This window comes from Peromyscus eremicus, chromosome 13 (genome assembly GCF_949786415.1).
Source record: "Peromyscus eremicus chromosome 13, PerEre_H2_v1, whole genome shotgun sequence".
In the NCBI taxonomy this organism is placed as follows: Eukaryota; Metazoa; Chordata; class Mammalia; order Rodentia; family Cricetidae; genus Peromyscus; species Peromyscus eremicus.
Genome location: NC_081429.1, coordinates 45580578 through 45607512, shown reverse-complemented (window position 1 = coordinate 45607512; position 26935 = coordinate 45580578). Strand labels below are relative to the sequence as shown.

Sequence of the window (26935 nt, the reverse complement as noted above, 5' to 3'; positions counted from 1 at the left end):
CTCTAACCTTTTCCTATTGAGATAGGGTCTCATGTAGCCCAGGTTGGCCTCAGATTCACTGTGTGGCTAATTGTCTTAGTTAGGGTTTTTATGGGTGTGAAGAGACACCATGACCATGACAACTCTTATAAAGAAAACATTTAATTGAGGTGGATCACTTATGGTTTCAGAGGTTCAGTCTGTTATCATCATGAAGGGAGCATGGTGATGTGCAGGCAGGTGTGGCACTGGAGCTGAGAGAACTACATCTTACAGGTAACAGGAAGTCAACTGAAAGTCACACTGATGGAAGCTTGAGCAAAAGAGACCTCAAAGCCTGCCACCACAGTGACACACTTCCTCCAACAAGACCACACCTCCGAATAGTACTACTCCCTTTGGGGGCCATTTTCTTTCTAACCACCACATTAATGATGCTCTATCTGATCCTGATCCTCCTTCCTCTACTTACATAGTGCTGGAAATGCAGTCTAAATACCATACCTGATTTATATGGTCCTAGGGATCGAACCTAGGGCTTCATGAATGTTAGGCAAGCACTCTACCACCCCCATTCCAATTTCCCTTTTTAGCTAATACAAGATTCTGTTGGGGATGTCTTTCTGTATGCTATGAATGTGTTGCTCTGACTGATTGATAAATAACATGCTGATTGGCTAGTAGCCAGGCAGGAAGTATAGTATAGGTGGAATAAGTAGCTTGTGGCAACTTATAGATTAATAAAAATGGGTTAATTTAAGATATAAAAACTAGATAGCAAGAAACCTGTCATGGCCATACAGTTTATAAGTAATATAAGTCTCTGTGTTTTTACTTGGGTCTGAGTGGCTGCAGGAGCCAGGTGGACACAGGAAAACATCAGCTACAAGATTCTTTTGTGTGTGTGTGTGTGTGTGTGTGTGTGTGTGTCTGTCTGTCTGTCTGTCCTGTATCTGTAGACCAGGCTGGCTTTGAAGAGATCCATCTGGCTCTGCCTCCCACAGATTCTTAATGAAACATATTGTTAATTGTCTTTGAAAATTCATTTTCATGTTTTCTAAAACCTGAAAGCATCAAGTGTGTGAAGCCTTTGGGCTAATCAATCTCTAATTCAGTATATTTGTTTGCAAAGTAGTTGGTACTGCATACAGTTTAACAAACATTTTCATTCTTGGTGGAGAAACTCAGTTTTTCCCAAATTATTTTGGTATTGTTGGACAAAAGTATGTTTGATATCAGCACATAAAATAGTATTACATTTGTGACCCATAAAATTCCATATAATTTAAGTTGACACAAAATTATGACCAACATAATTGAACCACACCAGAGAACAGCATGTGTAGGATAGTCATACTACCATACCCACAGTTGTGAGCCCAGGAACTAATAAAAGAAGGAGTAGGGGCTATAAGTGCCCCAAAGGGAGGACACAGTGATTTGCACAATGCCAACTAGGGTGTAATGATTTTGGAGGGTAGGAAGGGAGAAGGAATGTCTCCTACTGAGACCTCAAGTGATACCTAAGTATAGGATGTAAGCAAAGAACAGACATGGTAGGAGTCATCAAACCCATGTGTGAGTCAAGGAACCTTGTATATCTGAGAACTCAGGATTTCTTTTCTGACATACCAATTCATTTAGTGAACAGACTCTTACTGTTGGAATTCAAGTTGAGAGGAAAAGAAAAGAGAAGAGAAGAAGGGAGAGAGAGAGTGAGAGAGAGCGAGAGAGCACTGTATTGATACTGTAGTATAGCATAGCAAGAATTGGATTGCAATGATGGTAGGTCAGAATATATTTGAAATGAATACTCATAAAGTTACATTTCAATTTGAGACTCAAGTCATTTCTGCAAGAAACCTAATCATGACTTTTCACATTTGAGTTTACCATGTTTTCCTTTAGCAGGGAGGTGTTTGGGCTTGTCGGGCATTATTTTCTTTCTCTGTCCTAATTTTATCCAATCTAAATAATAAACCTTTTCTATGCACAGACGTTTGCACTGCACTAGGAACTATATCCACCTGCATCTGTTTGTGTCCTTCATGCTGAGAGCTGTGAGCATCTTTGTCAAGGACAGAGTGGCCCAGGCTCACCTAGGAATAGAGGCGCTGCAGTCTCTGGTGATGCAGGGTGACCTTCAGAACTTCATTGGAGGACCGTCTGTGGACAAATCTCAGTATGTACGTGTTCTCATTTTCTCTGACTACAGAATTTTTTAAAATGAGTTCCATTTCATATTCCACTAAACATTAACTTGTATTGGGATCTATCTATCTATCTATCTATCTATCTATCTATCTATCTATCTATCTGTCCGCCTGTCTGTCTCCTCATGTGTAATCACTCATTTGGACTCATTCTTCAAGAACATCCTGCAAAATGCACAATTGCAATGGAATTTGATGTATGGATCACAGTGGCTCTTGTGGGTACCTTCAAAAGTAAAATCTCATCAGCAAAAAACAGACGTGTGGGGTGTAAAAGGCTACCACATTCAGTTCCCTTGCTGTATCCTTGAAGTCTTGTGCCAACAGAAAACTCCAAGGCATGAGACTCTTCTCTAAATGCCTCAGTCTTAGAGGTTAGAGTCACACAGCAGTTCAGTCAATTTGATCATGGGAGATAATCAACTTAGATTGGCACCTGGCACTTAGTTATAGTAGTGGATTGATTTTCTCCACAGGCCCAGTGAATGGCCGCCTGGATCTCCATTTCCCTTTGACTTTGTGGTCCTGCTGTGTGATCGTGTCCTGGCTTGTGATTTGGTTTCTCCAATATTGTGGAATGAAGTGACAGTGAACGGGGTGAAGCAGGCTCTGTGAGGGAGTCTGGCGAGGGTGAACTGAGCTCATTTCAGATCAGCAGAACTATGAGCCCTTCTATCATCCCTCAGATGTGAAATGTTTGCTCTTTTCAGTCATTAACGTTTGGTGCAATTTATTTTGCTGTAGTAGTCACATGAAAAGCCCGGAATGAAACAAATTCATCATAGAAACATGACTGATAGTAATATTTTTTCCTCATTTTTTTATCCTATTTTTTTCTGATGATCATATATCATTTTTATAAAAATAAAGAATTATGAAATTTGGTAACTACTAAAGTAAAGAAATATCTTACTTTAAAAACAGATCAAGTTGGTAGTTTGTAGAGTCCTATGTTAAGACAACTTGATTCTGCTCTCTTCAACATTCTTAGCATTCTCCTGAATGAAGACATTTCTGATTGTCAGAAGGTAAATAGAAGAACTGTTTTTTATTCTTGAATAAAATGTCCTAATTCAATGCAATTCTGGTTCCTTTGCCACAGGTCGGGTGCAAGATCGCTGTTGTGATGTTTATTTATTTCTTGGCTACAAACTATTATTGGATCCTGGTGGAAGGTCTCTACCTGCATAACTTAATCTTTGTGTCTTTCTTTTCGGACACCAAATACCTGTGGGGCTTCATCTTGATAGGCTGGGGTAAGCACTGACGTCACCTTTCCTCTGACTGGCTATGGAATTGAGTGTGTTGTGCCTTGTCCATCACCAGCATTCCTTCAGCCGTTTCCCTAAAATAATCCCGCCCATCTTACCTTATTATGTTTCTTTTGTTTCATTGTTCTGTTAATGAAACACATTTAATGAACTTCTCAAAATTAAATTGTGGTTAGTGTTCCTAGACCAAGTTCTCACTAGAATTCTGTGGAGGAAGCTGGAAAGGACACATTATTAGCTGTACGTGTTCCAACCTTCCAGGCCCATGCCTTGGGCCTTGTCTGCTCTGTCGATGTTTTCTTCCTAACAGTTTTGAAGTTTGAATTTATAAGCTACAACAGTGTACCTCTGATTTGTGTTTCTAGGCCAAATAATGAGAATGTTAGAAAAGCGTCTATAGTACTGTTTTGACTGCATTTAACACAGAAAGTTACAAACTAATTCTGGAGCCTTACCATTCTTGGAAGGTGATTATTCAAATTACTTTTCAGTAGAGTAAATTTAAAAAGCATGATATTCAGCTCACATTCCACAAATTACTTACCAGTACCGGGCAATTACTGGATCAGGCAGAATCTCAACAAGAGACAGAAAAAAGAATACTGTGGACTTGTTAAAATTTCAGGGAAAGGAAAGCCCGAGGTGGTTAAAAGAAAAGCACCTGGAGATTGAACAGTTGTAGACAGACCTAAGTTGCTACTTTAGTATTTGAATTATGAGTGCTCAGCATAGGAGAAAGGTATTAATGTCTCAGGTTTAAATTGGAAGACTTGTATTTTTCCCCTCCTAATGAAGCAGGAACATTTCCCTTTGCTCATTTTGCCTTAAAACTGTTACAGCATCTGGAAATGTGAACTAAGGAAAAGAGAACTGGTTCACTCACTGAAGGCTTTTAGGATTGACAAGTTATCAGCTGACTGTAATGCTGTCATAATTTTGAAATGATGTTTATGGGTAAAGTTTTGCCTGTGAACCCAGTTCCCTTCTTTCCTTTTATGAATTTCTACATCGATCGTGTGCACTACAAATTCATTTTTCTCTAATTTCTTATGGTTTGATAATGAACAGATTCAGACCCTCTCACCAGCTCTTTTTTTGGGCTCTTGCCACTCAGTGCAATCTGTTTTGCTCAGTTAAAGTTGGGAGTTCACAATGAAACCTGGGAGACTTGATTTCAGATCTTCCAATGGGGGAAAGAAGAAAGGGTAAAAGAGGCTTGTTTCTAGCAGACTTTCATGCAAGCAGAGGATTCTAACTTTCCTTTACACCTTTTGTTAATTTGCTCACAATGATCTTGTCATTGGGATGACAAGGCAGTAAATAAGCACAGTCCTTTGCGATCTCTATTTCCTGAGGGAGATTTAAGAATGCACATTAAAGTACATAGGATCTTCACAGACATGGATATGGAGCATCTTTTACCCAACATTAGCTTGATTTCATTAGCACAATCCCACACAACAATAAATTCTGCAGCTAGTCTATCTTCTGACTCTCTCTTTGTGACTCGAGTCTTTAAAAGATATTCTGGGGCAGTGGTTCTCAACCTTCCTAATGCTGTGACCCTTTGATGCAGTTCCTCATGCTGTGCTGACCCCCAACCATAACATTATTTTGTTGCTACTTCACAACTGTAATTTTGCTACTGTTATGAGTCATAATGTAAACATTTGATATTCAGGTTATCTGATATGTCCTTGTGAAAGGGCTTCTTGACCCACCAGAGGGGTCACAACCCACAGGTTGAGAAATGCTGTTCTAGGGCATATTTAATGAGAAGATTCCTGGCTCTGAAAGCAAAACTCTTTTAAAAAGTACCTATCTACATCCGGTTGATTGATAGATTATGCTGTTCTCATATCTCAGAAACCGAGAGACTGATTTTATTTTCACAAATCCCATTCTTCAAATGCTTACAAGCATGACATCTGCTTTGCAAAGTGGAAAAAATTCAGAGAATCCAAGTGCATATTTTCTCTCAATGACATGATTTGTCAGCTTTATTGTAGAAGGGAACTTAGTTGTTTCCTTCTATCACTCATTTAAACTCTCTTCAGCTAGGCAAGTACTTAGAAATCTAGTGATACACTATTTACACTGGTTTTTAAAACAATAATTTTAAACAGTGCATTGAAAAAAAAAGTTACAATCTGAAGAGGAACCAATGCCTATCTGATCATTTCTGGATTAAAGACAAGTATTAACCTGACCACTTTTTATAAGATTTAACCATAAAGATGTAGAGACGGGGGTGGAAAGATTGATTAACAGTTAAGAGCACAGGTTATTCTTCCAAAGTACCTTAGTTCAATTCCTAGTACCCACATCAGGTGGCTCACAACAGCCTGTGACTCCCGCTCCCAGGAGTCCAATGCCTCCGGCCTCTGTAGGTACCACATACACATGGCACACACTTTCACACACACATAGCCACACAATTAAAAATGAACTTTTAAGAATGATGTAGAGGGGAATAAAAGAAAGCAATGAGCCTTTCTCATTCAACCTAACACATCCTTACTTGTCCCTGTCCTCATCTCTCTTCTCCCACAAATGATGTTTTATTCTTCCTTCCATTTATTCTCTCATCTACATATCCTTCTGTACTTTAATTTTGTATTTAAAAGGTTTCGCTTTTAGTTTTTACTATTATGAATATGGTATTTAACTTTTATATACTAAATCTTCAAATGTCAAAAGAGGTGCCAATGCCTGCTTATTATTATAAAAGCTCTTATCCTGGGTTGCCATCCCTTCAATGTAGAAAATATTTCACATTCTGTGTTTTTTGAAAATCATCGGCAGGTATAAACATTTCATCACTTGTATGTAGTGTGTTACATGTATATAATGTGACCTCAGTCTAGAAAATAGTTTTCAATTGTTCATTAGGTGGTAAAGTAAATACAGAAGTATTTGTTAACATCCCTGTCTTAGTTCATTTTATGTTGCTATAACAAAGAAGCTGAAACTCACAACTCCAGGGAGGCTGTCTAGTAAAGAGGACCCTAAGAAAGACACAGGGATTGCCCAATGATAGAGCATGAGTGAGATCTACATGAGCAAACTGGACGTGAGGGAGGTAATGAAGGGCAAGGGTCAGGGGAAAGAGAGCTTAGGGGAGCCGGAGAGCCCAGCTGGATCAAGAACAGAGAGGGAGAACAAGGAAAGAGATACCATGATAAATGAAGACCTCATGGGAATAGGAAGAAGCAAAGTGCTAGAGAGGTTTCTAGAAATCCACAAAGATACCTCCACAATAGACTACTGGCAATGGTCGAGAGAAAGCCCAAACTGACCTAACCGTTGTGATAGAACTCTCATCCAATGACTGAGGGAAGCAGATGTAGAGATCCACAGCCAGGCCCCAGGTGGACCTCTGGGAGTCCAACTGGAGAGAGAGAGAGAGAGAGAGAGAGAGAGAGAGAGAGAGAGAGAGAGAGAGAGAGAGAAGGGATTGTATGAGCAAGAGATGTTGAGACCATGATTGGAAAAAGCACAGGGACAAATAGCCAGACTAGTGGAAACACATGAACTATGAACCAATAGCTGAGGAGCCCCCATGGATCTGGATCAGGCCCTCTGGATAAGTGAGATAGTCGATTAGCTTGAACTGTTTAGGAGGCCCCCAGGCAGTGGGACCGGGACCTGTCCTTAGTGCATGAGCTGGCTTTTTGGGACCTGGGGCCTATGCTGGGACACTTTGCTCAGTCTGGGTGAAGAGAGGAGGGGACTGGACCTGCCTGGACTGAATCTACCAGGCTGAGCTGAATCCCCAGGGGAGACCTTGCCTTGGAGGAGATGGGGATGGGGGGGTGGATTGGGGGGAGGACGGAGGGGGGGGAGGAGGGAGGACAGGGGAATCCATGGATGATATGTGAAATCAAATTAATTATAAAATTAAAAAACAAAAACAAACAAACAAACAAACAAAGAAGCTGAAGCTAGGTAACTAGTAAGGAATAAACGGAAGCCGGCAAACGATTCTGGAGGTCGGAGAACATCAGCTTCTGGTGCAGGCTTCATGGTGTGACCGATTGTGTGTTATGTAAGAGAGAAAGATGCTGAGAGAGGAAACAGAAGAGAGCCAAGGATACCAGGCTCTCCTTATAATACCTCTTTTCTGAGCAGTCAGTTCAGTCCCACGAGCGTGGACAAATGCTTCTGCTAGGAGCCAAAAGAAAGGACAAAGCCACGGTCTTCCTGACCTTAACACCTGCTGGTAGCTTCTCCTTGCCGTCCACTTTAGAATGCAAACAGTGTAACGTTCTAAAGCCCACGGCTTCTCCGAGCTTTTCTCTGCCCTCACTGCTCCACTCCTTGGAAGCAGGTGTCTGTGCATCGAGAGGCAGAGTGTACCACCCTCTGCATGATTATGGCTTTGGGAATCCCAGTCCCCTCCAAATGAAGTTTCCCCTTCCATCCCTGCCATGAAAACTTGACCAAACATCATTTTCAGATCTCCAGGGGCCATTTGCCCTTTATGTTGTCACTTCTCAAACTGATGAGATGGCGTTAGGTGCACTTGTCTTAATCACAACAACAACTTTCTGTGTGTCTATTTTTCTCTCTTAACTGCTAATATTATAGGCATGTGAGAAAAAAAAAATCCTTGATCTGAAAGTAAATATGGGTTCCAAATCTCTGTCTTGTTACAGGATTTCCAGTGGTGTTTGTTATGGCTTGGGCCGTGGTACGAGCCACTCTGGCTGACACCAGGTTAGTGGAAATCAAAACGTGGATGGGGGTGGGGGTTTCTATGGATGGATGCTGTCACGTGGTTGTTTCTAACACTGTTGTCCTTTGGGGAAGTCACATGAAGTTGCCTGTATGCAGTGGTAGATTAACACATTGCCCTGAAGCTGTTTACCTCCTAGGTTAGAGAACAGAGAGGCTCACAGAATAGATTCAGATGTTGAACTTTGTGTTTGATGTAATCTAAAGAACTATAACGATCAAAACATGTCTATGTCCATCATTCTTAGCATTCCACATTCAACTTCTGAGTTTGCTTTTGCATGTTTGTGTGTGTGTGTGTGATGCTAAGGCTTGAGCTGAGGGTCTTGTACTTTCTAGGCATGCAGTCTAGCACTAAAATACACCCTCAGTCCTAAGCTATTGGAAATACAAAAGAAGTCTCTTCCAGTCTTAAAATTCTTTTTCCTTCTCTTTTTTTGGGGGTGGGGGTGGGGGACTTTTCAAGACAGGGATTTTCTGGGTTAACCTTGGCTGTTATGGAGCTCACTCTATAGACTGGGCTGGCCTTGAACTCAGAGATCCACCTGCCTCTGCCTCCTGAGTGCTGGGATTAAAGGCATGCACCACCACTGCCTGGCCCCGTCTTAAAATTCTATCAAGTGTTATTAGACTAGGAGAAGCTAAACTAATTGATAAAATTGCAGAATCAGTACTTTCTGTTTCCTGGTTTTTATGTACTTACAAAACAGGTAACACTTTATAAGACCTTGGCGACGGTGAGTTTTAAATACCAGCCAACTAGCTGCCACTTAAAATCCCTGGAGAAGAGAGCTCGTATTGAAGAACTGTCTAGATTAGGTTGGTCTGGGAGCATGTCGGTGGAGGATGATCTTAATGGATATGGGAAGACCTGACGACTGTGGGCAGCACAATTCCTTAGGCAGGGGTCCTGAACTGTGTAAGACAGAGGAAAGCAAGCCCAGTGGCTAGCAAACAAACAGGCAGCATGGTTGCTTCTGTTTCTTTCGGACTGGGGCTGTGATGTGACACTAGCTGATTGAGTTCCTGCCTTGGGTTGCCCTCATTAAGGGACTGTAACCTAGAAATGGAAGCCAAATAAACCCCTTCCTCCCTAGCTGCTTCTTATAGGGGCATCTTATCGCAGCAACAGAAGCAGACCTGCTTTGTTCCTGCTTCATTTAGAGGAGATAAGGGATGCCAGTGGGGGGGGGGAAGAGGGGGACGGGACCTGTAACTCCTTTGTTCTACGTTAGCTTCATCATTCGGAAGGAAACATGGGTTGTGCAGTAGAAAAGACAGCAAAAAGATGCACTCAAACATCTAGGATTTGCATACTCTCCAGGGCCAGCCCCTCTTGTCTCCTCTATTTTCACTGAATATGGTGGAGAGGGAGGGAGAAGTGGGCGGGGGGGGGGCTGGCTTACCCACTATGATAGGATGGTACAGGTTTCCAATGCTGGTGTATAAAGTCCTACTTTCCAGTCAAATACTCGAGCCTGAAACTACAATATTCAGAAATACATTCCCTAGAGTGTTAAAAATCTATTTAAAAATCTCCGAACAGAGTTGAGTTCCTCAGCTGGGTATGATGTGGACTGTTGAAAAATTAATTTAAAATAAGAAGTCATAGTATTTTATTGAAAGTGTCTGAAATCTCACTTGCCTCTCTTATTATGTCAAAAAGAAAATTTGAAATTTTGACACTCTAACCCACCAGAGTCAATGCTTTTGATTCATTTAGAGAGAGCTGATGTTGACCTACTTCCCAAAATAATGATTTCTGTAGAGTTGGAACCGCATGATTGAATCCCGTGTGTTAGGAGACATGATGCTAAAACGTCAGTGAGGCAGAGAGAAAAGATTGTGAAGATGTTATCCAATGCTAAAAACTGAAATGAAAATGTATGGAATCCAAAAGCCATGTAGCCGGTACATAAAGACTTTTGTTATTGCTGAAGGCTTTTGAGGGTAGTGTGAGCCTTGATGTGTGCAACTTAGTAACACTCTTTGATCTTTCTTGTCTACTGAAGAATGTGAAAGAGGGATGCCGGTGCATAATGCTGAAAATGTTTAACTCAGTGTTCAGTGTGCAAGTCTAACAATTCTGTGTCTTGATTTCCATTCTGTTAAGATTCCAAGTTCACTGGCTGTGCAGACTTCAGCTGGGAGGGACAGAATTAGTTTGACTAGGGGTTTTGTTGATCTCTCTGTTACAGTCTTGCAACATACATGTGGGACTGATACATTTTGGTATCAACAAGGAAATCTATATATGCAATTTTATATGTACATTCTAAAGGAACATAAAATTGCACAGCAGCATATAAATTACATTTTTTTTTTTTGGAGAGAGAAGTGTGTTAGTGTTTTGGTTCCATTTATTGCTCCTGTGATGAAAATACCAGACCAAAGCAAACTAAGCAGGATTTATTTTGGGTCACAGTTTGAGGTATGGTCCATCACGGCTGAGAAGTCATGGAGGCAGGGCATGAGGTGGCGGGTCATGGTTTTGTGGTCAGGGTGCAGAGAAGGATGAATTTGGATGCTCTGCTTGCTATCTTCTTTTTATTCAGTTCAGGACCCTCACATACTGAATGGTCCCACTCATATTTAGGATGGGGCTCCAGAAATTAATCACCCATTGAGAAATGCACAGACATGACTAGAGGTTTGTCTTTTAGGTGATTTTAGATCATATCATCCTGATAATCAGTATCAGTCATCACAGCTTTCTGTTACTGTGACAAAATACTCAAGACAATCAACTTAAAAATAGGAGAAAGTTCAGATTGGACTCTCAGAGGTTTTGACCCATGATTGTTTGGCCTTGTTGGGCCTGTATAGTTCATCACAATGAGAAGGGGCTGTTCACTTTATGGTGTCTGGAATCAAAAGGAAAGGGGGTTGAGACTCCTAACTTCTCCCTCAAAGGCATTCTCCAGCAGTTCAACTTCCTTCCACTAGACCCCACCTTGTAGAGATCCTGCCACCTCCCAGTAATGCCAGACACTGGGACAAGGCCTTTAACACATGGAGAGTAATTTAAGATGCAAAATACAGCAATGAGAAAAAGTAAGAATATGATGCTGGTATTCATTTAGAAATGCACAGGCACTGTCAGCATATTTAATAAAATAACGAGAGAATGCGGGGAAGATCAGAGTGTCTCAGTATAGCCGACATCTTCTATTTTATGATTTTTGAGGTGAGAATGTATTACTTGTACGTGAAAACTATACTCTAAAAACATATAGCTGTAGATACGGACTGAAAATATTTTACCTTTTAAGAATTGTTGAAATATCATTTTATCATCTATAAGGTATTCATAAAGTACAATTTCTTGATAAGTTTATCATGCAGAATTTGAAAAATTAACATTACATTTCCCCCAATTCTTTATATCATTTACTATTGATATAATCAATACTGAATTTTGTCTGGGTAGAAAGAAATGGAAGACTTTCATTTACATGTCTTTAAGTTTAAAACAGTTGCTTCAAGTGTTACCTTAAACTTTCAAGTAGAAGTAATTTAAAAAATCCCTCTGTAATATTTAATCTAGTGTATGGCTTTTACCAGTACAAGCCAGATTAGGCGAGGTTGAGTTAAACTTATTTTGGATTCAATTTATGTCATTTCAATAAAACAACTATTTAATGGCCATCTGTATTCTATATAGTCTGGGCATCTGGGATACCTCACAATACCCTGTCATCTCCCCACACTGATCTCTGACAGTGTGTTACTTAAATCTTCCTTAGGGATTAGGAACTAATTGTAATGAATAGTTAAATTGTGGGGTATTTTTGTCAATGCTATTAACATAATGTGTCGATGTTAAAGATGCAAATCATGGATCACACACAGATATGAAATGAACACCTGCCAAAATGTTTAACTCCCTGTTCAATGAAGAGTAACTAGGAAGATGTTAAATTGGTTCAAATGAGACATGAATGAGCCACTTATATTCATGAAAATTAATACTGAAGGTTTACAAGTAAATATAAAAGCTAGTCAAGAGAACACTAATGAGTTACAGTCCATCAACAAAGCTGAGTTCTTATTTCTATAAGAATCATTTGTGTTCAGTTTTCTGTTGTATTTCTATAGATAATAAGCTATGAAATAAAATTGCTCTAACTTCTGAAAAAGATAGATTTTTTTTTGCCAAAATTTTTTAAATTATTATGTCTTATTTTGATGCTAATAAAAGCAAAGTGCCATTGTGCCACACTTAGGCAACTTTTTTTTTTTTTTTGTGGCTGTAGAAACAAGGTCTTGACCTGATCACTGTAGAAGTAACTTCCTTGTACTATAACACTCATGTACAGGCTCCTTTATGGTAAGGAAATCAGGACTTATAATGTGTTTTCAGTGGTTTGGATACTTCAGGATCAGAATCTTAAAAATGTTTTTGTTTCTCCAAAAGAAGAAGCTGGGGCTGGAGTTGATTCTCATTTATTTGTTTGGCCAAATTTATTCATTAAGCTTTCTTTCTCTTTTTCCCTTCCTTCCTTCCTTCCTTCCTTCCTTCCTTCCTTCCTTCCTTCCTTCCTTCCTTCCTTCTTCCCTCTCTTCCTCCCTTCCTTTCTTTTGCACCTCAGGTGTTGGGAACTTAGTGCTGGAGACCGGTGGATTTACCAGGCTCCAATCTTAGCTGCTATTGGGGTAAGTTTAAAAGTTTATGTAGCTTCAATAAATAATAAACAAACAAATAAAATTGCCACTAAAACTGGGCAAGTTTGCCTGTTGCTTTACTGTACAGTGGGTATTTCGGAACTTTTACACCTATCACAGTAGCTGGGAGAGTCAGGGCTGAGGGTCAGCCTCTATTTGTGGCTGTCACTGGGTCTGGTGCAGACACTGGTTGCTGTTCTTTGAATCAGGGTAACCAGGTGGCACCTGGGAGCCATTCTGAGGCTTCTGACACACGTGAATATTTACACATGCAGGGATTTCTAAGGCTCGAAATTACAGCCTCCTTTTCATCAATTGCATCTGGAGTTAGTGTTCTCAGTACCTATTGGTAAATGGAGGTGGTGAGAAGCGAAAGGCAGAAGAACAGCAGAGCAGAGGAATTTGGGGAAAGAAGAGTGATGGTGAGATCCTCTCTAGAGCCTTGTCTGACTCTTCTGTTTGTCTTGCTTGCTCCATGGACATGGGTGAGGTCCTCCAAAAGAGATGCCCTACAAGACCCTGTCTATAACGTAATAGAGAAAAAGGCTAGAGCTGGCGTGTACTGCGTGAGACCCAGGTGCCCGAATGTTTCTACTGTGTATTGCATCTGGGTTGCCAAGGAAAACAAAATTACACATCTGGGCCAACAAGACTCAGCAAAATGCTTACTTTTCACTTTCCCGGATGACTCCATGGTATCAGCTTCTCTGTGGTTTGATGAAGAAATTATGCTAGCTTATATTCACTTGTTCTTGTATGTAATACAAGATGATGCACATCCTAAAAACACATATGCTAGATAGATGTTAACACATTAGAAAGTAATTTAAAGGCCCAATGACTACTTTGCCTTTCTTTGATCATGTTTCTTCTCTCTCTGTCCCTCCCTCCCCCCATTTCCCTTCTTCCTGCCCCCTCCCTGCTTCCCTTACAAGTGTCATTCACTTTCCCTGGGACCTGGGACCATACTGTATCCAGATGGGCAGCTGTTTATATGTCTAGGCACTTCCAGACAATCAGTAGGAGTTTCTGTTGCTTATAGGAAAACTGGTTAAAGAATAGTCATGCAGGTCAAAAAGAACCTTTCCCCGAGACCTGTGGATGTTGATGCTTAGAGAGGGAAACGAAACGGTGCAGGGATAGTTCAGGAGGGCGGTTTGAACCTTGCCATTGGATTGTCAAATTAGACCGTGTCTCAGACACAGTTCAAAAACTGTGTCTGGGGTAAAGGAACAAGTGACTTTAATAAATTCTTGCCTTTTAAAAGTAAACAGAATGCTACCGTGTCACTCCAGTGACAACCCAGGACTGCAGTGTGTCTCTGAGACAGCATCCGTGACCCTGAAGGGAACAGCAGGCTTCACAATGGAGTTTGCTATTCTCTGCTGGTTTCCCATTTCTCACTGAGCTTTCTGCACATCCGCACGGCCACCCTTTGTCTTTTGCAAATTTCAACTCCCTGCTCTGAGTGTTTGCTCCGTCGTGTCTCACTGGTGTCCTTTTTAAGAGGCGACAATGTATATCTTACTACTTTTGTGTTTTCAGTGAATGTTCCAAAATACATCTGTTCTGTGCAGCAGCTGTTCGATCTTTTTTTTTCATTTGATAAAAGGAAGGACCCATAAGTCCAAGAGCTCTTTATAGAATTGTCAGAATTAAAGCAAAAAGCAGTAAACTATTGGGCATATTCCATGGAAACAAATAATTTTTTAACCCAAAGTGTTGTCTGTTTATTGGCTGAAGTTGCTATCATCAACATGAATGAAGAATTTGTTTGCAGAGCTTTCTAAACTAAAATGAGAAACAGCCAATTTAGAGTTAAAGAATTATAAAATTGTCACACTGATAAAGGACGGTAGAGGACATTTTCTTCTTCAACTAAAAATCACAAAGCATAGCCGGGCGGTGGTGGCGCACGCCTGTAATCCCAGCACTCGGGAGGCAGAGCCAGGTGGATCTCTGTGAGTTCGAGGCCAGCCTGGGCTACCAAGTGAGTTCCAGGAAAAAGGCGCAAAGCTGCACAGAGAAACCCTGTCTCGAAAAAACAAAACAAAACAAAAAAATCACAAAGCAAACTCCTCTCTCTCTCTCTCTCTCTCTCTCTCTCTCTCTCTCTCTCTCTCTCTCTCTTTCTCTCTCTCTCTCTCTCTCTCTCTCTCTCTCTCTCTCTCTCTCTCTCTCTCTCTGTGTGTGTGTGTGTGTACACCCACCTGTGTAGGTGTGAGGTCCTCACGTACATATATGGAAGATATGGAAGCCAGAGGTTGATGTCTGGTGTCTCTTCAATAGTTCTCCACCATATTTGTTTTGAGACAGGCTCTCTCATTGAACCTGGAGCCAGCTTGCTGATTCAGCTGGCTTGATCGGCCAGCACGCTCCGCTCCAGGGTTTCACCTGCTGCTGCTCACTAGGCCTGCAAACACCTGGCTTTTTCTCCATAAATTACAGGGGATTGAACTCAGGTTCTTATGCTTGTAGGGCAAGGGCTTTACTGAACAAGACATCTCCCAGCCCAAGAATCCTTGGCTACTATTTCCAATATGATGAAGTTCTTTTCGTCAGTCTTATAAATCATAGAAGAGATTAGAGAGTAACTTTCTATTCAGCGAGAATTGCCTTTGGGGTTCATTATTACAACTCAAGGATAAAAGAAATTCCTCCAATCTTCATGATTGACTTAGTCTGTGAATGTATCAGAAAGTTCTCATTAGATGCCAGAAATTACACTGGGAATCAATATCTTCCTTATTTCTATCAATAACCTGGAGAAAGTTGAGTTATAAGAGAGACAATTTAAAAAGGCAAGGAGAAGCCTAAGGAAAAGAAAAGCCAGAGCTACAAAGAGAAACCCTAAGGTAAAGTTTATAATAAAATGAGGAATTATCCTAAGAGTCAAGAGATAAGCCATGACAGAGAGCTAGAGATAGGAAGGGCCTGTTTGAATGACCACACTGGATATATCACCTCAGATATAAGATTACTAGTGGAAATGGCTGAGAGGAATCCGGAAAGTACCCACAATCCCACAGAGTCAAGAGTTAAAAGACACACAACAGACCCAGTTCAATGTGTGTTAGAACCTAGATTCTATAAGAAGTGATTATTTTACTTCAATTCTGAAGACCAGTACTTTATAAGAAAAATTGGCCGTTAGAAAATGAAAGGTGATTTTATATCTATTTCAAAAGAAGGTAGAGATTAATAACAGAAAACCACAAGCAAGAAAATTGGTGATTAATGGGGTGGCTTCATTCATCCATCCATCCATCCATCCATCCATCCATTCATTCATTTATTCATTTGTGAAGATTGGTAATGGACTGGGGAGAAATGTGTTGGTTCTGACTCCATGTTCTGTGTGCTAGCATCAGGAACTGAGGACGAGGAGTGCTGAGGATGGACCTTGTAGAGGTTTGTATGTCTCATAAGAAATTGAGACAGAACTCTGCAAGTGATGAGAACCCAAGGTTTTCACACTGAACCCATGGAATCAAAGCTCTCATTCAGAAAGTCCTTGGGGCTTGGAGGAGATTAGCAGTGGGACTGTTACCTAGTAATGATACTGAGGGCCAGTAGGTCTCAGTGGTCATGATGATACTGGAGGGTGGTGAGAACCTGCCAGAAGTTCCAAGTTGTTGTGTCCCAGAATAAACAACTGGGCAAGCAAAGACTGGTGTCCCCATAGAGTGATAAAGGATAGACTTCAGTTTCTAGACCACAGTAGTGTTAATGCTTGTGCATGTATACCTGTAAGTGACTTTAGACATGGAAGGCCTCTCAGAGACTCTTTTTGGTTCCTGACCCCATGGCCCCCAAAGACACTTTGAGTGGTCCTCTGGCTACGCAGAGCTTTCTGATGATAGAATATTCTTTCTTCCCATATGCTGGCATGCTATCGCTTTGATATTGTGAAAAAGGTGTGACAGTGCATATCCCAAATGAATAAATTATCTTACAGTTATATAAATTATAATCTCAAAAAGTAAACAAGAGAGCAAACAAACAAACATTTTTTTTTTGGTGTGAACTATTTTTGATAGTAGAAATCTTTATGTCCTCAAAGCAGAGGTATTTAGATTCTGAAAAAGTGAGTCAGCCTTTACTCTTGTAACTCATCTAATAAAGTATTTCATGACTCACCTTCTGCTCACTGAGGAAAAAATATAAAGTAATATTCTTATTTTTACTTTCATTTTCTTGCTTCCCATGTGAGGTCCCATTTCTGAAGTTCATAAATATTTGGTTAAAGAGAAACGGGCTTCTGAGTTACTTTCCATGGCAATCCAGCCAGGCAGGCAGTCACCCAACACCCATGATGGAAGCTGACTGGGTCTCTTCTCACTGAGTCTGTGCAGAGGTGTGAAGAGAGGGAGGACATTGGCACCATAGTGCATGGCTTGACTGTATAGCTATATTTGTTCCGTTTGTATAGCTATAAGTTGTTTTGAGACAGGATATTGCTATGTAGCCCAGGCTGGTCTAGAACTTCTGATTCTTCTGCCTCTGTGCTGAGTTTACAGGTACATACCATCAGACCTGGCCTATACAGCCCTTTTTTTTCTGCACCTGGACATGGTATGAATCCCTAGGGAGGTCTGGCCTGTCTTGGGTCATAGAGACTAGACTCTTTGGCTAGACTGCCTTTATTAGGGTTTTCTTCATTCAGTTTTTACTCTGTTGTCTGTGGTTTGAGGGATATATATTTATATATCCCCCAGGCCAATGTAATGAAGCATCTCTACCCTGTTTCCCTCTTGGTTTTATAATTAAAGGTCTTACATTTAAGCCTTTAGTATACTTGGAGACTATTTAGTCTGTGGTGTGAGACAAGGGTCCAATTTCATTCTTCTGCATATGGATAGCTAGTTTCTTCAGCACCATTTATTGAAGAAATTCTCTTTTCCATGCTGTGTATTCCTCACTTTTTTTCTTGAAAATTATTTGACCATAGATGCATGGGTTTACTTGTGAGACCTCTAGTTCCAGTGGGCCACCTGCATTTTTCTATGATACTTCCACACTGTTTTGATTACTGTGATTTTGTAAAATGGTTGGAAATCAAGTAGTTTGCTTTCAGCTTTGGTCCTGCTCAATATTGTTTCAACCATTTAGGATTTTAGGTACTCTCAAGTGAATTTTAGGATTTTTTTTTTACTACTTCTGTGAAGAACGTAGTTGGAATTTTGATAAGGATTGCATTGAATACCGGGATCTCTTTGGGTAGTATGGACATTTCCACAAATTAATTCATCCAGCCTATTAACATGGGATATTTTCTCATTTATCTGTGTCTTCTTTAATTCCTTTCAACAGTATTCATAACTTTCAGTTTACACGTCTTTTCTTTGGTTGACTCTGCACTATCTTATTTTCTTTTTGTTGTTATTATGATCCAGATTGTTGTCTTTTTTTTGTAGTTTAATATTTGTGCAGTTTATCAATATTTTAACAGCTTTGGGCCTTACTCTGGAAAGTAAGTTCTCAGGCTACATCTCTCTCTACAGAGTCACTGTCTTTTCATGGATTTCATGTTATTTGGTCATGCTGTAGCTTTGCTCTCCAATCATTTTGTTGTTTTAAACTTTTTCTTTTCTTTCTTTTTTTTTGATTACCCAGCACTTTTCTTTTGTTATGATGATAGGAATGAGGCTTTGCTATGGAGGAACTCTCTCTCTCTCTCTCTCTCTCTCTCTCTCTCTCTCTCTCTCTGTGTGTGTGTGTGTGTCTGTCTGTCTCTCTGTGTGTCTGTCTGATAGCTGGCCTTGATTTGGCTAGGTAATCAATCCTCCTGCCTCTACCTTCCAAGTGCTGGGATTACAGGCGTGTATTACCATACCTGGTTAAGGAGGCACAATGAAAACCAGACCCTTCTCCTGTTACTGAAATGCTGCCTACAAAATTATTTCAAGAAGAAAGCACTTTTAATGTTAAGTTATTAAACTAGAGTGCCATGTGCATGGTAGGTCATTTGCTAACATCAGAGACTGCAATGGCAAAGAAATCTCACTCTTTTTTTGTGGCTAAACAAAATCAAGCTTTGCATAGGTGTTTTCAAGATGGACAACAGCTGATTCTCACACAAGAGGGCTCATCAATGCCATTTGGTGCATATGAATCATCCTAAACTTGGTGTGACTACCTGTGTGTGTTAACTACCTTTATGCAGAGGGAAAATAAATTTCTCAATGCTTTGTGGCAGAGGTGGCTTTGAACCTTGAAGATGTCCACCTGCAGAAGTTAGGCTTCTTCTCTCCCCAAGAAAACCAGGAGACAGGAGCTATCTCCTTTGACGCTTGTATTTAAAAGAACTGGTTCCAAAGTTTTGAGAAAGACACCTTTGGGTCTTCAATATGATAAAAGACCTGTCTGATGAACAAAAAGATTTATATATATTTTGAAGAGATGAGAAAGTGCTTAAAAGTTTTCTTAGGTAAATGGTATGAGGAAAAGGAGGGAAGGAAAATCTCCCCCATTTTCCCCAGAGACAATAAAGCCTTTGAGTTTTAATATGTATTTGTGCATATCCTAACTCTGTAGCAGAAGTTTTCAGGTTAGTCTGAATGTAAAACTGCTTGCAGTGACTTCTAGGAAGACTTGACTATGTATTTACCTCCTGGGATTCCAGACCTTTGGGGATTTCCATGCCAGGCATCCCATATCCTCTAACCTCCGAAAGGAAAAGTGAGCAGAGAGTTCCATCGTAGTGTCCAGAGAATGGTCCTTCTCTTTCTGGGCGATTCGGTGTTGTGAAAGCAGAAAGGATGAAGGTAATGGCAACAAGATGACAGAGTGCTCGCCGTGGGCTGGGTATAGGTGCAGTAACTCTAAATAAGGAAATGGTCCAAGCTGCTCAGCTGCTAAGTGAGGAGAGCTGAGACTCTAACCTGAGGATATACATTGTTACCTGGTGAGCTCCAGGCATCTTTAATAGGCCATAAATCCCTCAGTGTGTAGATTGGACTCTCCTGCTCATGCTCACACCCTTCACACAGCTGTTAACCTAAGTTTGAACTTGTCCAGGTCTGTTCCACATGCCTTTCTGAGTCCTTGACAGGCTAGGATGTGTTTCTCTTGCTTCCTTGAAGTGTCATATCTTCAATTTGACCTTTTGGATGACCCCAAACCTCAAAGAAACCGAAGGCTTCTGACTGTCTGTTGACTGTCTCCTTGCCCACTAAGCTGCATGATATATGTAAATAAGTACAATATTGTCTCCTAAATCTCTATATTCCTAATGCATTTTGAGAGTTTCCTGGAACACAGTGGCCAATGGATCAATAGTAGTTGAAAGAACCAACCACCCGTACAAAGTAGATGTCCTTGAGGACTGGGACAGAAGAAAGGCAAAATAAGGAAAAGCACACACAACTGTAGAAATTCCAAGTCTTTTTCACCAGATCTTTTTCTATCTAGGGAGGTAAACTACAGCTGTGCAGATAAAGGTAAAGGTTGTACAGCAGTGTGACAATAAAAGAGCACAACCTGTGTTTTGACCCTGTTTATTTCACTCAAAAAACATGCCAAATTCTATCTTGAGCAATTTTTATAAAAACAATTTTCCATTTCAATAGGTATATTTATACCTTAAAAATATATATTTCCTTTACAATATCAGGTTTCTTTTCTTTATGGCCTTTCATCCAAGTGTGCCACAGCATTACGCAAACAGACATGCTCCCTGTGTACAATCACAAATAAATGTAGCACAGAGTTTTCAATCCAAATTGGGTCCCTAGCCTAATTCTGGCTTTGGCTGTTTTAACTTCTGTTTAGAATGTGTGGCTTCTCTTCAGAATGCTTATATTTTTGAGAGTAGAATCAGGTAGAATGGGATCAGAATTTCTCAGTGACACACAGAGCAAACTATGTTTAAGGCAATAAAGGAGTTCTGGGCAGTCAGACATATGTAAGAGAACCCAGGTTTCCAGATGAAAGCTGACTTCAGCACAAATGCCGAAGTATTAAATTGATTTTGGAAGAGTGGGACTGATAACTGAGCATTGTCCTATTATTGTTTTCCCACATTGAAATCTTCAAGAGAGTCAGCCAGTCATTAGAAAATAATGCTTTTTATGAAAACAAGCACCTCCAAATGTGACAGTTGGTTATTAAGCCCACTGTCTTTATGCTGATGAGTATGACTTTCAAATTCTCCTATAGGGCACTGGAATACAAGAGGAATATGTTTTAATTAACAATAGATAAACCAAGCATAGAAATGGTGCTTACTGGTAATCCTAGCACTCCCCAGGTTGAAGCAGGAGGTGCAAAGTTCAAGGTCATTCTCACCGGGCTACAAAGAGAATTCTAGACCAGTTTGGGATACCCAAGATTCTGTCTCAAAAAGTGAAAATGACAAGCAAACCAAAGGAGGACATATGTTTAGATGCTGCGGCTTCCAGAGCCTCATCAGAAAGTACAGGGATGCCCAGTTGGAAGAGCAAGGAAAGCAGTAGGCAGGGCCAGTCAGACCTGGAAGAAGCAATGATGACCCAATGGGCAGATTCAGTAGGTGCTCAATAAGCTGGGGCTCCCCTGAGACACTAAGACCTGAGTTTAAGGACTGTCCCAGTGGAAAAGAATTAAAACCACAGCTAGACAAGTACTGATTGATTGAGAGGTTGAGCAGACTGCTATGGGGCCCTTGGAGATGGCTTTGAGGATGCTCCTGGTGGGGTAGAGAGTGGCTTGGGTATCTCTAGAAATCTGAGACACTGGATTCACAGGTGAGGGGAAAGTAAACGAGAACTAGATGATATTTGCTTTGAGTTAAGTGTCTCTCCATTGGAGGTATAAGTGAGTGGGGTATGTTTTCTGTGCCAGGAATGAAGGGAGAGCTGCAGACCACGTAAGAGGTCAGTTGGCAGGTGGGTGGAGTCATGACTGAGCTAACACATGTTGCAGTTTTCCATGAAAGTGTGGTGACACGTGGAGAGATTTAAGGGAAGTTAGAGATTGGAGTTGTGTGGGTTCCCCACCCCCGCCCCATGCTGGCCTTGAACTCACTGTAGCTGAGCATAGTCCTGACCTCACGATAGCCCCACTTCTACCTCTTGAGTGTTGAGATTACAGATATGCATCACCACACCCATATTCACCTTTAAAAAAAAACCCTGCATTTTATTTATTTATTTGTGTGGAAGGCAGGCAGGGCACACATGTTGTGATTGTATCGAGGTCAGAAGACAAGTGGGGCTGGTTCTGTCTACCATGTGGATTCTGGAAACTGAACTCAAATAATCAGGCTTGGCAGCAAATACCTTTGTCACTGAGCCATCTTGATTCTCTCCCCCCCCCCCCATACCTTTTGTGATGCTGGGAGCCAAACCCAGGGCTTTGTGGATGTTTTTTGAGCACTCTACCAACTGAGCTACATCCTTAGTCTGAGATGTGAGTTTTATTTATTGAAAAGACAATGGACTGAGATATGAGTTTTGAAAAGACAATAGAAAATGCTGGAGACATCATGTGGCCAGAATAGGTGAATTTATATGGAAGAGCTGATGCCTGTCCTAGAGAGGGTGGTGGACCTCCAACTCAGTCCTGTTCAACTCTGGCATCAGTTATGGTATTCTGAAAGTCCTTCACTTTTTAAATGAGATACTCTGCTCTTGTTGCTGGTTCCAGAGAACTGAGGACCTAAGGGAGAAACCATAACCCATGCTGCTGTTGTAGCTAAGGAAGGTCAAAGTTGTGGCAACTTGTGACTGGCAGCCTGTGCTTTTTGTCGCTTTCTGGGACTCAATCTCACACATTCCATTCACTAAATGATTTCTTTGGTGATCATGTGAAGCCTGCATGTATGTCTCTGTACAATGTGCTGCCTCTTTCATGGAGAGAGATAGTATCTCTCCTTGTAATACTGGCTGTCCTGCAACTCACTATGTAGACCAAGCTGGCCTCAGACTCACAGATATCTGTCTGCCTCTGCCTGGGATTAAAGGTATATTCCTACCTTTAATGAGTGAACCTTTTTTTTTAAAGGTAGCAAGTAAAGTAAATGTAACCAATGCATATAATTGTAAACATGTAACTAATTTATTGATGGATGTCACCGGGTGAATAGAAACGTCTTCCAGAATCCATCCTTTTCTCCCTTCTCTTCCTTCTCCCCTCTCTTTCCAGATAAAGCCTCATTCGGCTACCCCAGTTTGTGCCTTTGGACACACTCTGGAGAGGCTGCCTTCCTCTCTCCCCTCAGTTCTGAGTTTTCCTTCCACAGGAGGGGCTCAACTGATGTGAACTTTTTTCTTCTCCTCCTTCATCCTTCTCATCCCTGATGAAGCCCATAACATTCATCCTGGGTGAACGTAAGACTTGGAGTTGGCTTCAGATAGCCTGTCCTTTGTTCTGGGAACTTGCCCTGAGCAACCTGAACAGTATCTTCAGATCTTCAGAGACAGCACTGGCCCTCAGCCTCCTGTCCCTCAGTGGGGCAATCTCCACTATTTACAGGGTTCATTCAACAAGTCCACTTAGCAAATAAACCCAAGATACATCTCCGGCCCAGCTGTCAGCGGCAAGAAGGGTTCTGTTTGGTTACCCCTGACCTTAACCTTCACCTTTTTCTGCAATACTTGTCTGCATCAAAGTCAAATGCTGTATGCATTTATTCCCCTCAGAGATCCTCTAAATGCAGCCCATCCATTCACACCACAGATTGGCTTATTTCTTAATATGTTGAACATGAGGAATATTTTTACTTAATGTATAGATATATTGGTATAAATTACTGAGCTTTTAAACAGTAAGTAATAAACTCCTCATTCTAATACTGCAATTTGATTTTATAATAAATATAAATAGAAAATACATAGTTCATTTCTTGTTAGTCTGTAACTCTCAGACAGCTTCTATAGTATATATTAGAGCCTGAATTTTATTTGTAGTGTTATTTTTGAGAAATTTAAGGAAGACTTCTGGAAGGCAGATTTTTCTCTAGGAAAAAAATCAATTTGGTATTTGCAATTCTGTCAAAGTTACATACTAAATTTAATCTATATAAATCCTTCCTTTGGGGATGGGGGGAAGGTGGCAGGGAGCAGGAGGAGAGACGAGAGGGGGATCTGTGGTTGGTATGTAAAATGAATAAAAAAAGCCTGTTGGAATTAAGAAACAAACTGTTAATTTGAAGAAAAAAATGTGAATATCCAATTATATATTATTTTGTATATAAACTTCCATATTTCATTGTTAGAAAGTGTTCGTTGGGTTTTGTGAGTGTGTTACCTGGGTGATGAACTGTGAGTGTTCTAATTTGGAGATTTTCTTTACTTTCTAAAGACGATGAGTTATTTCAAGTGACAGGGCTCCATTAGGCAAAAGAATGCAACTACTTTCCCTAGTCTGAAGCAAAAATGTAATAGGTTGCTTGTAGGTTTGTAAATATTGTGGGGTTCTTGTTGTTGTTATTTTGTTTTGCTTTTGTTACTTGTTTTTGTTTTTTTGTTTATTTGCTTGTTTTTGTTTTTAATAAATAGACATTCATTAAAAAAATCCCTCCTTTACCAATTTCCTTCTCGTTCCCATTTCTTGATTTTGGAGGTTGACCTTCCTGCGGTAATAGTTGGGGAGAGATGAATCATTAACCTAACAACAGAGAGTAGATTATACCTGTTTAAATCCTCTTCATATTTTAAAGAGCAATGGATATGATATTTTAAAAATTCATCTTTTAAGACTTTCTTAAGAATTTTATGAGAGCTATCATCTTGTTCCTATGTCAGAATTCTTTGAAGTATCTTTTTACAGTTATGTAGAACAAAACATTCATGAGAAGAAAAAAAAAAAACCCCTGAAAATCTGAACTCTGTATTAAACATACTTCTCTTAAAGTACACCATTAGTCATCCATGTCAAATACACAGAGATTGGTCCATAGCACAATGATGCTGTAAATGTCTAGAAAATTGTGAAGACAGACCAATAAAAATGACTCTGAAGAGGTACTAGCTCCTGATCCACATTTTTCTAATTCTTAACACCGTGTATAATGTAAACTGTAAACTCTTCAAGCTCTCTTAGCTGCATCGATTTAGACAAGGTGATTTAAATGTGAAGATCTCCACACTAGCATTGTCAAATTACCATCAGGAAAACATCTTCTAAATGGTTCCCACCTTGCACATTCTTTGATCCTGTGGCTTATTTTTGAAGAGTTCTTGGAAAATGAACTACAGCTTGCAGAAAAACAAGCATACAAATTCAAATGTGTCAGTGAGTGGTCGGCTCTGATTTCTTATTTTAGTTCTTTGGTTCTTTTTTAAATGCCAGCTGTGGGCTGCTCAAAGACTTGAGTTTTGATGATCTATTTTTTTATTGCCATTCTACAATATTGCTTAGCTCTATCTACTATAACTCTGAGAAAGTGGGGCACGAAAGATTGTAGGGGTCAGAGGGGATGGAGGACATTAGGAGAACATGGCCCACTGTATCAACTAAGCAGGGTAAAAATGGCTCACAGAGACTGAAGCAGCAAGCACAGGACCTGCATGGGTCTGCACCAGGTCCTCTGCATGTATGTTAAGGTTGTCGGCTTGCTGTCTTTGTGAGACTTGTAATGGTGGGAGCAGGTATACCTCAACAGTCTTTGCACTCTACCATTTTGAGGCTGAGATTCTTGGTGTTCACCCCTGCTACAAAGGGGGTTTAGAAGTTAAGCAGTGCTTACAAAGAGCTACTCCCTACAGGAATATTTAAACAGTGAAAAATGTAACTTAAAATTCAGGTCTCCCAGGAAGATAACAGCCCCTCATGGAACCACTCACATCTGGACACTGCCCATTAAGGACCTAGTCTGTGCTGAGAATGTGTTACACATGAGAGTGTGTTCAAAGGACTTATACAAAGTATATTATATTATGAGAACTCATTAGTATGCATTTTGGCTTTGTTTTATTGCCCTTTCTTGTTCTTCTTTTAAAATGTTATAGTATTCCTACATATGCATTTGCTTACATATATACATGAATACATTATAGGCTGGGATATGATTTGGGAGAACATGCTTTTTTTTTTTCATTCTGAGATTATGCTACCTCACTTAACACTATACATTCTAAGACTACCGATTTTTCCTGCAAGTTTTGTGATTTCATTTTTCTTCAGAGCTGAATAATATTCCATTTTCTATATGTACTGGATTGTCAACATCCATTCATTTGTTGATGGGCGTTTAGGTTGCTTCCACTTCTTTGCTATAATGAATACAGCAGCAATAAGCATGGGGATTCAGACATATCTGTGGTGGGGTCTGGAATTCTCTTGGTGCATGCACAGGAGTGGAACAGCTGGAGCATATGGTAGTTCTATTTTTAATTTTTTGAGAAAACTCCAAACCTATTTCTCTACTGGCTGTATTAATTTTCACCGCCCCCCCCCCCCCCACCAGCAGTGAATGAACGTTCCTCTTCCTCCACATCCTCTCCAGCATTTACTGTTAGCCTGTTTGTTGATCATCGGAAGTTTTATTTCCTTAGCATTTCATTTTTGCAGTTCTTTGTGTCTGAGGTGTACTTTGTAAATATTTTCTCCCATCTGTAGCCTGTGTGCTATGCCGATGTTTCCTTGGCTATGCACACACTTTTGAGTTTCCTGGAGCCACACCGGTTGAATCTCCAGGCTGATTCTTGTGCTCATAAGGTTCTGTTTAGAAAGTTCTTGCTGACCCCATTGTTTTGAAGACCAATTCCAATGTTTTTTATCTAGAAGTAGAATTTCAGACTTAAAATTGAGGTCTTCAATCCATTTTGAATCAATTCAGTCTTTTATTTTGTCACGGAACTATGCATACGGCTTCAGATTCCAGATAATAGCTGGGCACCCCAGGTCAAATCTCTTTGAGGTGGAAAATTTTAGGTCCTTAATAATTGTACACAATAAAAATATATCAAATTCATGTGGGGCTTAGACAGTGTTCAAGAAATGGCAGCCACAAACCATTAGTCCAGAAGCACCTCCCTCTTACACAAAGGGCTTATCACACCAACTCTCTACTATATCCCTTGTTCAAAGACAGAACTCAGTCCTCTCCAGTGGTTCCCCACAATTATTACTTTTCAAATTCAACAC

General features: G+C 40.4%; 1 protein-coding gene across 1 annotated transcript in view; it reads left to right on the top strand.

Moving 5' to 3' along the window:
* Pth2r (parathyroid hormone 2 receptor) overlaps nucleotides 1-26935 on the top strand; it is a 72487-nt gene that overhangs the window by 30146 nt on the left and 15406 nt on the right. The window contains exons 6-9 of the mRNA XM_059278505.1: nucleotides 1976-2165; nucleotides 3295-3448; nucleotides 8122-8182; nucleotides 12793-12856. Of these exons, the coding sequence (XP_059134488.1) occupies nucleotides 1976-2165; nucleotides 3295-3448; nucleotides 8122-8182; nucleotides 12793-12856 (469 nt within the window). The remainder of the gene's footprint in view (nucleotides 1-1975; nucleotides 2166-3294; nucleotides 3449-8121; nucleotides 8183-12792; nucleotides 12857-26935) is intronic.